The 17,247-nt window shown below is 36.8% G+C and overlaps 1 protein-coding gene across 1 annotated transcript; it reads left to right on the plus strand.

The window, feature by feature from the left end:
- The first annotated feature begins 1,594 nt into the window (after nucleotides 1-1,594).
- Nucleotides 1,595-15,413, plus strand: LOC145785439 (coiled-coil domain-containing protein 92-like). The gene is made up of 4 exons (XM_082597096.1): nucleotides 1,595-1,882; nucleotides 2,622-2,666; nucleotides 12,720-12,883; nucleotides 14,233-15,413. The coding sequence occupies exons 1-4, from the start codon at nucleotides 1,744-1,746 to the stop codon at nucleotides 14,878-14,880; spliced, it is 996 nt and encodes a 331-aa protein (XP_082453222.1). The 5' UTR covers nucleotides 1,595-1,743; the 3' UTR covers nucleotides 14,881-15,413.
- The last annotated feature ends 1,834 nt before the right edge of the window (nucleotides 15,414-17,247 follow it).

Consider the following 17,247-nt stretch of genomic DNA (forward strand, 5'->3'; position numbering starts at 1 on the left):
TTAACTAAATTGGCAACGCACCTTAAAAGGAACTTCATTGAATGAATTTTGCCGCTGTTCAAAAGTAGCCTACTGCACTAATTAAAACAAAATCAGTTTGTAGTACCGTATATAGTTCTTGTTGTTATTCTGCTTTTCCTTAAACATTCATAGAGTTTGATTTGCAAATGACACAAGTTTGTTGTGACTGTGGCAAAAACAGAACATTTTTATGGTTTCAATTGTTGTATATTTCTAAATTATGATAACAGTTGTTTGTTAAAGGAGACTTGATATCTTGCACTGCTATAAAAAAAGGCAATTGCTTTAGGGAAGCAAGTCTTTTAGGCGCTGACAATTAGGCGCTGGTCTAATAGGCGCGCATACTGTGGCGTCTGGATATTTAGGTGCGGAGCACTGTGGCGCCCGGTCATTTAGGTGCTATTCCTAGTAAAGTCTGTAGATTGTAACAGCTTGCCAGAAAATTATATCATGGCTTCAGTGAGTGAAGCTGCTTAAACCGGCAATGCTTTTCACATAAAATGTTATATTGAACAGAAAAATATATTGTTGTTTTATTGATTTATTATTGTTTTATTTGTTGTTAGTCCAAGTTTGCGTTGGTGAAAGCTTTATCAATAAATTATTCAAGCTTTTGAACATTATTGGAAGTAATTCTACGGAAGTATCCCTACGTCGTAGGCTAAATCATGGCAGATCCATAGTCTTTGCCTGTCCTTTTTTGGCTACGGTAATAATATAATATTTTGTGTGAAAATCATTGCCGGTTCAAGCAGCTTCACCCATATATTTTTCTGTTTAATATAATTCGTGGAAACAACAAGTGAAGGATGAGTTTAAAAAAGTCGGACTGAAGGAGGAAGATGCAAGGGACAGGGTGAAATGGAGAAAAGGGATTAAGACAATTGCTGCGCGGAAACAATCGGCTACCCCCACTAGTGGGGAACAAACCGACGATGGATTATGATGATGATGATAATATTTTGTGTGAAAAAGCATTGCCGGTTTAAGCAGCTTCACTCACGGAAGCCATGACATATTTTTCTGTTCAATTTAACATTTTGTGTGAAAAACCATTGCCGGTTTAAGCAACTTCACTCACTGAAGCCATGACCAACAACGCACACGCATTAACAAAACAACATATTTTTCTGTTCAATATAATATTTTGTGTGAAAAGCATTGCCCTACGCCCCTACCTGCCAAGCTGATACAATCTGCAGACTTTACTAGGAATAGCACCTAAATGACCGGGCGCCACAGTGCTCCGCACCTAAATATCCAGACGCCACAGTGTGCGCGCCTATTAGACCAGCGCCTAATAGACGTGGACCCTTGCTTTAGTTGTGTGGAAGTGTTGTTATTAACAGCAAATACAACTTTAAATAATCTTTATTTTATATAGTGCATACATCATAGTGCATAGTAGCCTAGTGTAGTATTAATAGCAGTGCATAGTCCATCATAGTTTATTATGTCATAGTGCATAATTGTTTGTATGAGCAAATCACACAAAATATTGATGTACTGGATTGCTGCTTGACATGTGATAACTCTACGGGGTTAAGCTTTTGCATGTTTGATTTGCAGATAATTTCATGCATGTTGTTTTTAAACGATTGCAAAGTATGTAGACAATGTAATCAGTCAATATCTTGTGAAACAAAAGTGCGTCTGTCAAAAGCTTGACAATTGCTTTGGAAAGCTATCTCAGTATTGTTTTGAAACCTCAATTTACTGACAATGGCAACGTCTTCAATCGAAATCCTGCAAACAAAGCTGCAGTCTGCTAGGAAATCTGTTTTGTTCATGGAGACCCAGCATGCCAACACATTAAAAGGTCTTCATGCAGAAATTGAACAATTACAAAAGAAATGCTCAGGTAGACTATATTATTGTATGCTTTATATATATATAGGCTATTAGCATTGAGATATTTGTTAACAATTGAGTGTGACCCGTATTTGCAACTCATTTTCAAATACTTTTCAACATGCAGTGTGAAAAATCTTGGCAGTAGATTATGTACATATGGTGTTAATTCCGGTCATGCAAGGTTTTTTCCATATACTTAGATTAATATTTCACGTGTATATAACATCACATCAAATATATATAGTTATTACTCTCTAAAACCTCTACAACCTGTTTCACCCTAAAAGGAGGATCATCAAAAGGTCCTTATTCAAATAGAATCAGAAAAGAAAATGTAGTATATATTAATAGTATTTATTGTTTATATAACATCATAAATGTTAAGCATAGCCATAACATGTTTCATAATCATATCTCATTTTCTTTAATTTGAGTTGTACAGAATTTAAAGTAAGAAAAACAGCAAAATCTGTTGTTTTTACATTGATTCAACATCTGCAGATATTAAATCAATGTAAGAATGACGGATTCTGTTGTCTGGGTTAGTACAGGCATAAAATAAAAAAAAGTATGTTGCATTGATTTCTTCACAAATTAAATGAAACTAAATCCATACTGGGTAGGTGCAAAGTGCAAACTATCGAGATTTAATCTATAGCCTATAATATCATGAAATACATTTTATTAATTTAAAGACATTTCACGAGATGTGGATTGTGTTAAATGCTTGTTTATGTATATTGCAGAATTGACCTTCAATGCAGCAATGAACACTGACATTGATGAACCAGGTATATGTTTAAACAATTTTTTGTCATATATAATTGCTAGAAGGCTATTTACAATTACAACTGACTATTTATACGTAATCTTAGATTTTTTGGTTTGTTGGTCATTGAAAGAAATGGCTGCCTTTGAGTACGATAGAGGTACCAGTAATATGATAAATTCAAAATTGCAAGAGATAGAGAAACCTGCTACACAGTAATCTTTGTTCAGCCCGCAATCTGGTTGTTTGTAAATCAATGCGTAACAAGTTTTGAATTATTAGCATAGATTCTTTTCACTTAACCATTTTTTTTTTTTTATCATTTATAAATGTTATCAAAACTACCATAATAACTATATTGAGGTCTGATTTATACTGGAAGGTATGGTTTTGAGGAAGATATTTTGTAGATTCAGATTGTGTGCGTTACTGAGCTTTGTTTTTTTTTCTGAACTGAAATGTAAAACTGAAGAGCACATGTCTACTGATGATGATTACGTGCCTAATCTGATACAGACGTTCTTGATCATGGTTTTTCAAAGTACTCTATCGGTTGACATTCGTATAAATCAATAGTTTTGATTCAAGCTGTTTAGTGTTTATATGTACTGGTATATTATTTTTTGTCAACCTCTGTGTCTTTTTTCTTGTAGAATGCCCAATGTAGGAAGGGTTAATCGGCTTTTTTTTCAAATCCAACTTTGAAAATTGTTCCTGGTAGCTCGAAGTGCGCTGGTAGCGTGAGTAGAATGTTGCTCATGATAGCTCGAAGCTGCAGGTTTTCGTCTGACTCTTTTCAGGAGCCATCTTCAGAATAAATCTGCAATAGGACAACAACTGCTGGATAATGAAGAATGTGCTTTAAACTTTAGACTGAAAATGTTTTCAGTTACTGGTAAAGGCCGTTCCTCGTTACACCTCGCAGCACTGGAAGCAGTTTTTATATATAAAAGCTCTCAATCCAATCTTATGCAGCCAAAAAGAAAATTGTTTATATATATATGTCTTAAAACTTCTTTGCTAATTTTGAATTATTCTGATTAGCCAAATTTATATTTCGATTTTCATTTTTCTTCTACTATAAATACTTTATTGCTTTTATGCTCTATTTTATTCTGACGATAGCTCCTGGAGAGAGTCAGACAAACACCTGCAGCTTCAAGCTACCATGAGCAACATTCTACTTACAATTTTCAAGTTTTGTACCACCAATCAACTCTTCAAATTCAACTTTAGCCCTGGTTTTTGGATACAACAGTAGGCTACATTGCAAGACTTGTGGTAAAAAATTGAAATTTCCGTCCAAAATTTAGGCAAGTTATTCTCGCAGATTGACTTGCCTTTGGTATGCTTCTGCTGCAACAACCAATTGAAAACCTCAAGCTGACAACTGCTGCTTAGGGTGGAGTGAAAAAAAATTTTTTTTTTAAATTAAAAAATCAGATTAACCAAAAGTGGCTTATGGACCTAAAACCAACTTCTGAGAAGGTTTTAGGTTTGTGCCACCTACACCCAGGTGGCCCATAATTTTTAAAGGTCATCCGAGGGTCAAATTTCATGAAAATCCCATAACTTGGAAACTGGTTAAGCTAGAATGTTGGTTTTTGGCTTAAAATTTCCAGAAGGTCCATGTTTATATATGCTCTAATGCAACTTTTGTCTCTATTTTAACTACATAAGCTGTGAATAATAAAAAATGACACTTTAGTTTTAAAGCTGTGTAACGTAAAGTAGTGAAAATGCTATATTTGAACTATTTGCACCCACAGCTATTGTGTTAAGGCATAATAGGTACAAACTGACTAAGTACTGCTTAAAATACTTTCTAAGTAGTTAGTACAAAGGATATATGCAAGCAACAATCATGGATATGTGACAAAAAAACTCAATGACAAAAATAATGTAGCAAAGACTCATATGCAATAATGTTACAATGTTATTAGACATTAAGTTTCAAAATTTACATCTTTGGTTTCCATGGAATTTATAAGAAACTACTTACAATCAGTGTTGCAGGGTCATTTCATTATAATTCATCCAGGCCATGGAACCATAAAATTTATAATTGTCCCATTTTTTCACAGTTTAAAATGCTTGAAATTTTGAGTTATTTGGCACAAATTTTGTCAAAATTGGTCGAGCGGTTTTTGTTTTATCGCTATTTTAATGTTTAACCACCAGGTGGCGATTTTTTTAGTGAGCCGCATAAAAATGCTCATATCTTGGGACTCAGTTGCCCAATCTTCATAAAATTGGTATCTATCCCCCCATTTTCAGGGATGGGCTTTCCAAAAATAAAGGTTAAAATGAGCTAGGAGTTATACTTTTTGTGATATAAACATTTGTAGTGCTTCGATAGCATGGCCGATTTCGCCATGCGGCCACACATTTTTTTCAAAATTTTTTTGATCATTATTATTAGCATAGATGTTATATTCCAAAAATATCTTTTAAATCACTTACAATTCCCAACCTCATAATAAAAATTGTGCACAAAAATGTAGAATTTTTAAAATAGTCAAAAACATTGGATTTTATTTTTTTTGGAATTTTGGGATAAGACTTTAGATTTCATTACCACTACTTGTATTACAACTATTTTATGAGCAGAACTGTAGTCAAGCTTTCTTCTCAATGCTAATATTGACATAGATAACTGACTCCTATTCTAATAATTCTACTTTAATCACTAACAATTCATCAGCCCATACTGGGTGGTCCGCCCCTCCCCCCCCCCCCCCCCCCCCCCTTACTACGCCACTGTATGCCAAGCAAAGCATAGTAGTATAATACACTATTACACAAAGTGAAGGAGTCAAGACATAAAGATGAAGGAGTTTAATACATCGAAAGGATGTAATGAGCTTGTCCGATGTGGGAAATAATTATATCATTTTCCAACATGGCTCGCTGCTACTGGTACGACAGTGTGCACAGTACAATTGTGGTACTTTAATTTGTTTGAAGTTACATTAAAGAACAGCGACAGTCTTAATAGTAAAGTGAGTTATATGCAACAATCTAAGAAATACATAACAATCTGAGAAAGAAAGTATATACATTACAAAATAAAGTCACACTATTCTGACGATATAACTACAAGTCTATACACTTCTGCTATCATTTCTGAATTGGAATACAGTATATAGGCTTTGTCTGCACTGATCATGGTAAAATTACATACATACATACACCATTGTAAGATTATTAGTGCCAAGAAGTGTACGAAACATTAAAGATAGTTTTAAGTGACTTTCTGCAATAAAATACAATTAAAAAGGATTCAATAAACCTATAGTTTTGCATGCATAACTAGTGCATCCCATTTTGCATTTAACATTATGTGACACTGGATATGAAATATGCTCAAATATGCTCACTGCAGAGCCATTACAACATGTGAGGGGCAACAATCGGAATGAATAAAAACGCAATTGAACAAGGGCCGCCATGCATGTAAATAAACCGACAACCACGGTTTCTACCATCTAGCTAAACATGTGAAAAGCAGCATGAATTACTATACAATTGAACACGGGTTGTCATGCATGTGAATAAACTGCAAACCACGGTTTCTAGCATGTATTGTACAGTAACTAAGCTCTGTGAGAGGAAGCAAAAATATAAATACAACATAAATGAACAAATGTTGTTGCACACTTGGACACATAGAACAACATGCCATTATTGTAACATTAGTCAAGACCTAGACAGCAATTTCAGGCAATCAAACCCAACCTAATAGAAGCCAATCAATGCTCTTCTTGAATGCAAATGAAGCGACGATTCACAGTTTCCATGTTTGGAGCCGAAAATATGTATATTCTGCCTGTTATAGTGGAAACTGTCCAAAATCATCATGATTGAAGAAATGTGCATGTAACACTTATCTTCACGGCCAGGCTAATCGAAAGATGGAGAGGGGCCACAAGAATGCATAAAATTGACCAGAACATCATTCTTTTCTTTCTCCACAATAATTCAACAAGCCCAACCCACCACTGTCCGTCAGAAACACATGCTACATAAGACATGACACTTACATCTTGGATGTTTATCATTGGGGCTGCATCGAAGAAACAATGTGTGCTAGGCTGCTAGCGAATTGTGAATCATCTGATACGCGCTTAAAACTGAAAGAACCAATACAACTTGAACTAAAGTAATGGTATCCACGAGTACCAGGCACAGTGCTTCCACGCTGGAATCTTTGTTCAAAAGTGGTCATTTTTCGCCACAAATCATGGTAAATCTCCATGTGACGGGATTGATGGAGTAGTAAAAAGGAAGCTGGGTAACGAAAGTCTAGGCAGACCAACTGCTAACCAAATTTTGACTGCTGCAGCTGCCTATCAATACTGCTCTGAAGCTGTAACAAGTGTACCTTTCTTCTATATAAAAGCTGAGGAACTGGTGCCAGTGAGAAATACTCAACAAAGATTCCAGCGTGGAAGCACTGTGCCTGGTCCTGAATTTCTTCAATCCAGATGATTTTGGACAGTTTCCACTATAACAGGCAGAATATACACATTTTCGGCTCCAAACATGGAAACTGTGAATCGTCGCTTCATTTGCATTCAAGAAGAGCATTGATTGGCTTCTACTAGGTTGGGTTTGATTGCCTGAAATTGCTGTCTAGGTCTTGACTAATGTTACAATAATGGCATGTTGTTCTATGTGTCAAAGTGTACAACAACCTTTGTTCATTTATGTTGTATTTATATTTTTGCTTCCTTTCATAGAGCTTAGTTACTGTACAATGCATGCTAGAGACCGTGGTTTGCAGTTTATTCGCATGCATGACAACCCGTGTTCAATTGTATAGTAATTCATGCTGCTTTTCACATGTTTAGCTACGTGGTAGAAACCGTGGTTGTCGGTTTATTTACATGCATGGCGACCCTTGTTCAATTGGGTTTTTATTCATTCCGATTGTTGCCCCTCACATGTTGTAATGGCTCTGCAGTGAGCATATTTTGTCCAGTGTCACATGATGTTAAATGCAAAATGGGATGCACTAGTTATGCATGCAAAACTATAGGTTTATTGAATCCTTTTTAATTGTATTTTATTGCAGAAAGTCACTTAAAACTATCTTTAATGTTTCGTACACTTCTTGGCACTAATAATCTTACAATGATGTATGTATGTAATTTTACAATGATCAGTGCAGACAAAGCCTATAACTGTATTCCAATTCAGAAATGATAGCAGAAGTGTATAGACTTGAAGTTATATCGTCAGAATAGTGTGACTTTATTTTGCAATGTTATGTGCCGGTGGGGTGTTGTACAATGTACATACTTGCTCAGATTGTTGCATATAACTCACTTTACTATTAAGACTGTCGCTGTTCTTTAATGTAACTTCTGACAAATCAAAGTAACACAATTGTACTATGCACAGTTGCACACTGTCCTACCAGTAGCAGCGAGATATGTTTGGAAAATGGTATAATTATTTCCCACATCGGACAAGCTCATTACATCCTGTCGATGTATTAAACTCCTTCATCTTTATGTCTTGACTCCTTCACTTTGTGTAATAATGTATTATACTACTATGCTTTGATTGACATACAGTGGCGTAGTAGGGGGGGGGGGGGGGGAGGGGCGGACCGCCCAGTATGGGCTGATGAAAAAAATTAAAATCCAATGTTTTTGACTATTTTAAAAATTCTACATTTTTGTGCACAATTTTTATTATGAGGTTGTGAATTGTAAGTGATTAAAAAGATATTTTTGGAATATATCATCTATGCTAATCATAATGATCATAAAAATTTTGAAAAAAACACGTGGCCGCATGGCGAAATCGGCCATGCAATCGAAGCACTACAAATGTTTATATCACAAAAAGTATAACTCCTAGCTCATTTTAACCTTTATTTTTGGAAAGCCCACCCCTGAAAATGGGGGGATAGATACCAATTTTATGAAGATTGGGCAACTAAGTCCCAAGATATGAGCATTTTTATGCGGCTCACTAAAAAAATCGCCACCTGGTGGTCAAACATTAAAATAGCGATAAAACAAAAACTGCTCAACCAATTTTGACAAAATTTGTGCCAAATAACTCAGAATTTCAAGCATTTTAAACTGTGAAAAAATGGGACAATTCTAAATTCTATGGTTCCAAAATTTCAATTTTCTGGATGAATTATAATGAAATGACCCTGCATTATAAAAATTATCATGCGGTGAAAAAATATTGAAAACCTTCAACCTGAAAACATCAGAACTACCAAAGTCAGAAAAAATATATTTCGACTCTGATCCATTGCAAATTTGGGCAAGTCTGACTGGGCTTTGGTAAAGACCCTTGCCAACCTTAATCCACCACTAGGCTATTTGCAATGAGTGTTACAGAAACCATGGCATCAACTCGTTTATAATTACACGTATCCAATAGCAATACACTATATATTATATTATACCGTATGTCTGCCTAGGGGCCCACTCATATCCAGTTCATGCAGCATTTTTTAGCTTGTAATTTCACGTGTAGCCCACCGGTAAAATTTAATATTATATAAGTTTATTGAAATAACTAACAAAGCAAAATATATTAGTTTTTCTGATACTGGTTCCCAACAATTTAAGCTTATTCTAAACATCACTCCTATGAAAATGCATGCTTGATTGTTTATTAATTAAACACTAAATTAAGAATTTGGCTATGTAGTGAACTGTTGCTTTGTATTGAATCTCTTCAGGAGTTTTCGCGATCTTATTTTCTGACGTATATGAAAACGAGAAGGGAAAAAAGGACTGAAGAATTGTTGGATATGCTAGAGATGAGAGAGACCATAGACCAACTGGCAAGGGCAAATGGAGTAAGATGGTATGGACATGTGATAAGGAGGGAGGAAGGAAGTTTTCTTAGAAAGGCACTAGATCTAAAGGTGGATGGGAAGAGGAAACGCGGTCGTCCAAGAAGAACGTGGAAACAACAAGTGAAGGATGAGTTTAAAAAAGTCGGACTGAAGGAGGAAGATGCAAGGGACAGGGTGAAATGGAGAAAGGGGGTTAAGACAATTGCTGCGCGGAAACAATCGGCCACCCCCACTAGTGGGGAACAAACCGACGATGGATTATGATGATGATATATATGACCGTCCCTTCTTTCAAATCCGGCGACAGGTGATGAAGCTTTGGTTACCAATTTAATGTGCCTTTCAACAGCTTGGTTGTGGCATGGGTGCTGAGTTTTAACTTGTTCTGTTTAAAATCTTCAATATCTCCATTCTTCAAATATATTTTGTAATGCAGGTGGTTCATACATGGTTTTCAGATTCAAACTGGATAATTTATAAGATATTATACTTTAGCAGTTGGGTTAAGTTTTGGAATTTGAAACTTTCGGACTTTTTGATATGAACTGTGACCAAACTCTTCAGTGGTTGCCAATTCTTGAAGGTCGCTGCCATCATCAACACAATCGAATGCCTCATTTTCAATGACATACTGTCCTGCTTCTCGTCGCATGCTAAGCACCTTATTAACCCCAAGCCGGCGAACACTTTCATCGTCATCGGCCAGCATTGCCAACAAAACATTTTCATGGTGCGCAAAATATGCATTTCTTTGAAGAACTTTCAATGCAATATCTCGTACATTTTTTTCTTTGGAAACTTTACCACACGATCAACAATACTGTAGAAATTTATTGGTCCATCAGTAATCTTGCTCTTGAGCTTGATTTGGAACCAGCTAAGGAAATAGATTTTGAGTAAAAACTCCACCATAGTGCACAATGTTGGTGATGCATTTTCTTGAGACACATAAAAACGCAGTATACGGCACCCGAGTGTTAACCAACGTGAGTGACATAATCCACCGACTTCTAACAGCTCAAGGTTAGCATCTGCACATCCCAACATGACAGCAAAGCTTATTCGATACGCATAAGATTGGTCACTGCTTAAATCATCAATTACGTCATTCGGGATGACAGGAAACTTTGGGTAGGAATAACCTTGAATTTCACCACGCTCCATTCAGAAACTGCACCATGTAACTTTTTACCCAGAGGTCCTGAGAAGAATCCGAACCTGCTGTAAGACCATCCAGTTGTTGGAAAATGTGCCTTAGTGGAAGCTCATTTAAATGGAGCAAGCATACAGCCCATTGCAATGGCCATCCCAGTAAAGCTTCTAAGGATGCAATTCAGCTACTTTTGATACCTGTCATTGTAACTGTTTCATCAGAACCAACAATCTTTAGCACCTTTTCCAATAATGTGCCCTGCCCTTAATGACATTGAATATAGTCTAAAGATTCCATTTGAAAATCGAACATGATGATGGATGCTACGTTTTTCATGAGAATAAGGCAAAAACTTTATTTTGGCAAATTCTGGCTTATGTGGTAGAAATAGAGACAAAAGTTGCAATATAACAGATATAAACATGGACCTTCTGAACGTTTTGAGCCAAGAACCAACATTCTAGCTTAATCGGTTTCCAAGTTATGGGATTTTCATAAAATTTGACCCTCGGATGACCTTTGAAAATTATGGGCCACCTGGGTGTAAGTGGCACAAACCTAAAACCTTTTCAGAAGTTGGTTTTAGGTCCATACGCCACTTTTGGTTAATCTGATTTTTTGATTTTGATTTCAGATGTTCTATCAAAAGGATACCCTACCAGACAATGCGCTAATCCTGTGAAGTAAACTTTCAAAACGGCCGTTCTTTAAATTCCTTCACAATGCACAGCATTGTACTCCAGGCAAATGGCATTCATGAATGAACTGCTGTTTTTTTGTTTTTTTTTCTCGAAACCTATCGTATTCCTCCATTGTTATTTTACCCACAAGCAAGATATGGAGAGTTTTGGTTCCACGGTTTTTAGTTAACCTGTACAGTGTACACCCGTCACCTGTGGAACCCCAGCCAGCTTGGCCCTTATCTATAACCCAGCCATTCATGGATATTGACTAAGTTTGACCCTACAGGATATCCAAATCCATGGATGCACATTTAATTGGTTTCATAATTAAAAGTAGGCGATTGTCATCACTCACTGTTCTAGCAATAGTAGCAACCATCACTAATTTACATACATAAGCCTACATACTCCTGGACATGACCTACAATGGATCTTGTCATTAAACTTTTCACAGTGTAACACATAACATGATTAAACGGCTGTAGTTTTTAAAAAAAATTTCACGTAAATATTTCCATGGAAAATCCGACGACGTTATTGTACCGAAAATTATTTACTGCCCGAAAGTAGGCTATTTCTATGGGAGAAAATGCTGCATTGGCTAGGCCTATTATAAATATGTAACCGTCATGGACTTTAATATGGATTAGGTTTTGGACTTAAATTAAAAAAATATTATAACAAAAGTCTTAGAATATACTGCTGTGTTCTAAGATAAGAGCTTAAGTTGAAATTAAAATTAACCCCCGCCCCCTCCCAATAGTGCTACTTTTTTTTCCATATCTCCGTGTCTGTGAATATGACCTACAGATGTCTACTAATATTGTTAAAGGCAGAAAACAAGATTGATTATATTTCATTTGATCAAATGGAAATTGTTTCCATGTTTTGGTAAAATTTGTTTTATATAATGTTTTGGTCGAAAAACCTAAAACATCCCACCATTTTTTAGTATTGAACAATCCTTTCAACGATGGACGATTGTGATCAACAGCATGGCCCGACTAACAGACTGACTCATTTAATAAATAATTAATGACACAAAATTCACTGTTTGTCTTCTGCAATTTCTGGCTTAGCTGAACAGCCCATATTGAGTGAGATCAATGTTGTCTGTGACGACAAGTCATGCCACAAAAATAACTTGTGTGTCTGACTCTAAATACACTTTTCTGTTTTTATTTTTTCGAATGACTTTAGTTGTGAGTTTATACTTTATCTGATTTGAACTCGACATAAGTGAAATGTTCAACATTTTACATTGTTGTGTTGTTTTGAAAGCGTTTAAATAATTTCCTCTGCCGTTTTCACACGAAGGCGCGGTAGCACCATTATTGCAGCATTGGTTGATAATGTAAAATTTGAAAATACCACAACTTTTAAAAAAGAATTTCACTGTTTCAGATGAAAACTGTGCAAAGGTGATAGAGCAATTACAAGCAGAAGTTGCCTTGTTGACCCAAGAAAAGATTTCTATGGTTCAGTTGTTGGAAGAGAAGGACAGGCAATTTGTGGAACTTGAAACACACGCAATCTCTCAAGAAAAGAAATATCTGAACGAATTGAAGGTCTGTTTGTCAATTGAATTGTCAACTTTGTAAGCTGTTTTCCATCACCATGGTTGCAAATGAGCATTTCTTTTAGCAATGTTACTAATCACTATTTACATATTTCCAGGGTAATTTTCAGGGTATATAATTCACTGTATTACACAGTTACACTATTATAGTCCTACACTATTTTCAGGGTAATAGTGTAGGTCTAATTTTTTCAACAGCCATAATCTGCAGTCGATGAACCACTCTGAACGTGTATATCCGGTTTTTCGTTTTACTTTAATTCAACGTCTGCATATGTTGAGTCAATGTTAAATTGACATAGTATTTTTCTATTTGGTATTAATTTACTTGTACTGGCGTTAATGTTTAATAATTATGTATTGAACATCTCAACTTCATTGGCTAATCGCAACACCGTTTGGATACAGTTTGTGTCTGACGACAACAAACGGCACTCGATTAAACTGATCTCAGTGTACTATAATTGCCAACACAATGGGTTGTCGTACAACAAAATCGATTCTTTCATTATTTAGCATTGAATCAATGAAAAACAATAAATATGCGAGCAGTGGTAACAACCAATCACACTATGTAATCCTAACAGCGTATCAGTTCCTTTTGACAGTCTGCAGACGTTAAATCAATGTGAAACAGGACTGATTTGCGGGATAAAAGGTCAGGATACACCAAAGATTTTCGTAGTCATTTTCCTTTGTTTCAAAATAAAGTTTGTTATTTCTCTTGTTGCTACTGTATTTCTATTGTCAGGAGCCAAAAGCTTTACCTCGAATGTTTAGTTTCAAGTATCAATACAAATTCAATTATATCACCGCCACTCATCAAAACGATCTTTCATTCATTGTCTTATGCTCAATCAACTCATTATTATGTTGAATCGATCAAAAAACAAAACATTTTCAACTGGGCTTCGGTACACCCTGTAAAAAATGCCATGCTATGGAAGTTTATGAAGCATTTTAGACGTTATCAGCGTTTCTTAATGGACTCTGGTACATCCTGTGGTATAAATTAATCTACACAGGCTAGCACCACCTAATTATCGTTAACTTCCGACTATTACAATGCATGTTGTTTTAATATAGGATATGTGCTCACTCCCATGCATTTCGCACTTCTGGGCACCCTCAAAAGTCGATTCTAGCGTTCCCGTTAAGACACTTTAAATACGCCACGGTTTTTAGAGCAATTCGCATCGACTTGGGCGGCTTTAAGCAAAATCGAAATTATTGCCTTATTTTTAAAGCAACTTAATCGCAAATTTCTAATATTTGAATAGACCTACTTCTTCAAAATTTTATAATTAATATTTTTACAATTCTTAAATTTCAACACAGGTGAAAAGTCACAAAATTAGTGCTCTTGCCAACGAAATGGATTCTCGGTCCAATACAATCGGATATCTATCTGCGCAGTTGCACCAGACGAGGTCGAAACTGCACAGTTTACAACAGGTAAAGCAACCTTCCATGTCCCCAGCCCCCCCTTCTATCCCCCGAAGCAAAGGCCCCCACCGAAGTTCAAAGTCCACAGATGGTCCTGTGAGGCCGTCCAGTTCCACATATGCCAGCACAACAACCAGAAGATCTGTTGGTTCCAGGCCGTCTTCTGCTGCGTCTGTCAAAGACAGTGTATCCTATAGTGCATCAAAATCATCATCTAATTTGAACCCTCGTTTTAACCCAAGTCCCATGCCGGACCCGGCTCCCTTTTTAAACGCAGGAGAGAGCGTTGCTGCCACAATTGTCCCAAAACCTCCCTCGATATTGCCTCCGATTCACAGGCGAAGTGCTGTGTCCCCTGCTGAAGACACAAATGGCAACAAGCTTTGTGGTACGTCCTCGTCACTGCAAAAATATTCGTCACGTGATAAATCAACGAAGCGTGACCGATTTCGAGAAGGTGAGAAGATGGCTGTACGTCGCGTCACCACCACAATCTCTCCTGAGCGAAAACTGCAGGAAGGGAGCATTCGACCGATGTAAAAGCTTACACACACAAATTGATAAAACTATTCATCATTTTCTATTGTACCGCTGTAAAATTTTTACTTTGCGTCGGATCATCGTTAATAATTTCCTTTTTCCTTCAACAAAACAACGATATTTTCTTTCGTTGTTGGTGACAAATTGCACTGCCGCAAGCTGGCTATTTGGTTGTCAAGTTTGTGATTTTACCTGAATTGTATGATTGACGTAAAGTTAATTTTCGTCTGGATAAAATCTACTTATACGGGCTGATTTAAGCTGGTGTGACGTTGAACTGTTCTGTATGCACTATTCTACATGCCTATAGTTTTGTGTTGTTTGTGCTTTTCGCTTCATAGTTTCAAAGCTCGATGTTGAAACAAAAAGTGGAAACACTGATGTATCAAACTTATGTTGCCCTGGGTGGCTTTTAAGCCGTCGTTTCTGCGGTTATTTTCACAATGTGAACGGGAAAAATGTACTGGCTGTAACACTGTGTCCGTTTACTGCTGGATTGCTGGTGGTTTTGCTTTAAATAAACGTAATTGTGACGTTTGTCTCGTTCACTTTATAGCCGCTCTGCACCGGCTTAGTGGTTAGAGTGTCTTCCTCTGAATCGATAGGCATGGGTTCGATGCCCTGTCGGGTCATACATACCAGTGGTGCTGAACCTTATTCGTGCAAGTCTCTTACAACTCAGTAGTTGTAGACTCAGCATACTGCAGTTGTGCAAGTGACAACTGAGCTAGCAACATTTCAGCAAGCGGCTGGAATTGGTAATGATCAATCTAAACAAGTAAAAACTAAGCAAGATGATACTGATAGCCTACCTACTTGGCATCTAACAAGTCAGCAGATTCAGTTTAGCAAGCCATGACCAAGCAAGTGCGATGCTAGATGAAAATTTTATTTGCTGACTTGGGTAGTAGCTAAAATGTACTTGCTGAGTTGTCGCCTGCCGAGTGGTCCGACTACTTAATCCTGCTTCACTGCTTGGTAAGAAAAGACTAACAACATACTCGATTGTGCTGGCACTGTCTGCTGTATAAAGAGCGCTCAGAGCAACGCAGATTTGCGACTGTACACAATAGCCTAATTATAAGAATCATGTTTCATTGTACGCCCATCACAATAGTATTATTTAAACATGCATGAGCGATGTAGCAGCCTACTGATAATGCATTCAGTCGCTATGTTAATTAAATATAAACAACAAAAAGATAAAAAGGGCGTAGGACTACACCCTGTCTGACGCCGTATGTACCGGTAACTAAATGAATCAGAGAGGGCAAACCTCCATTGTATTCGCATGTGCTAATTGCGGTACCACCAACTTAATTATCGCACAATAGGCCTACATCATGGAATGTCAAGCGAAAGTATCTTTGCAAATGAAATAGTGATTGGCTCTGCCAAATGTCTTATTTGACGCCTCTCAAGATCAGGGCCTCCGAGAGAAGTCAGTAGCCTACTGGTCGGGAAACAATACGAAAAATGGGCCCCATAATATTTTTTAGCAAATATTGCGTTGCATGTTCGTGTTAAGCTGAAATTAGCCTACTTTCCTCAACATGAAAAGAACTTCGTTCAATGTAAAAATTATCAATAATTAATCACTGGATTACACTTGTAGCAAAAATGCCATTGAGGCTAACTATTTTGTCTAGAAAGCTTTGTAAACACACAATAGGCCTACGTAGGCCTATACAGGTAACGAAAATAGTTCAACCAAGCATTTAATTCAGGAGTGTCCAAACTTTTTCCCACGCGAGACAGATTTGATAATAAGTGTTCGCGGGCCAACAGCCACAATAATTTTTCTGAAAACTGCAAGTTGAATTTATATGATTTTTGTGTGTCTGCAGGCCAAAAATAACACATTGTACAACAACAGGCGCGGCCATACAAAAAAGTCTCGTGGGCCGGAGTTTGGACATCCCTGATTTAATTCAACCCTTTCTGGACTTTTTGCAATGCAAAGTTACGGATCACAGCATCAAAAAATAAAATTTTGCGACATCTGAATTGATGCACAACTTGTATAGTTAGGCTTTTCAATCGGTTTTGAGTCATAGGCCTACTGGAGCGCAAACAATTCTTTACAAATTTCAGTAATTGCTAGAACCACGTTCTCAAAGCGCAACCGTTGGAGGTAGCTACTAGAACACAAAAAATCATTACAAAACTATTTGGAAAAACCTTTCAAAAGTTGCAATCAATGATTTCTTGTGTAGAGATTATGGGGTGGTTCGTTCTGGTTTGCAGCTGAAGTTTGCTGGGTGGCTTTCTGTCAAAAGTACCAACTCATCCAAAATGTCTTGAAAAATGTCATTGTTGTAGCCTACAAATGGTTTAAATTTGTCCACATGCCCGCAACTGCACAGC

The sequence above is a fragment of the Aplidium turbinatum genome, chromosome 16 (genome assembly GCF_918807975.1).
Source record: "Aplidium turbinatum chromosome 16, kaAplTurb1.1, whole genome shotgun sequence".
Lineage (NCBI taxonomy): Eukaryota > Metazoa > Chordata > Ascidiacea > Aplousobranchia > Polyclinidae > Aplidium > Aplidium turbinatum.

What these genes read in the sequence shown, in the direction of transcription:
- LOC145785439 (XM_082597096.1), top strand. Translation starts at nt 1,744, where the DNA reads ATGGCAACGTCTTCAATCGAAATCCTGCAAACAAAGCTGCAGTCTGCT. An exon ending in ATTACAAAAGAAATGCTCAG is followed by an intron (nt 1,883 to 2,621) that starts GTAGACTATATT and finishes TGTATATTGCAG; the next exon opens with AATTGACCTTCAATGCAGCA. An exon ending in CACTGACATTGATGAACCAG is followed by an intron (nt 2,667 to 12,719) that starts GTATATGTTTAA and finishes TCACTGTTTCAG; the next exon opens with ATGAAAACTGTGCAAAGGTG.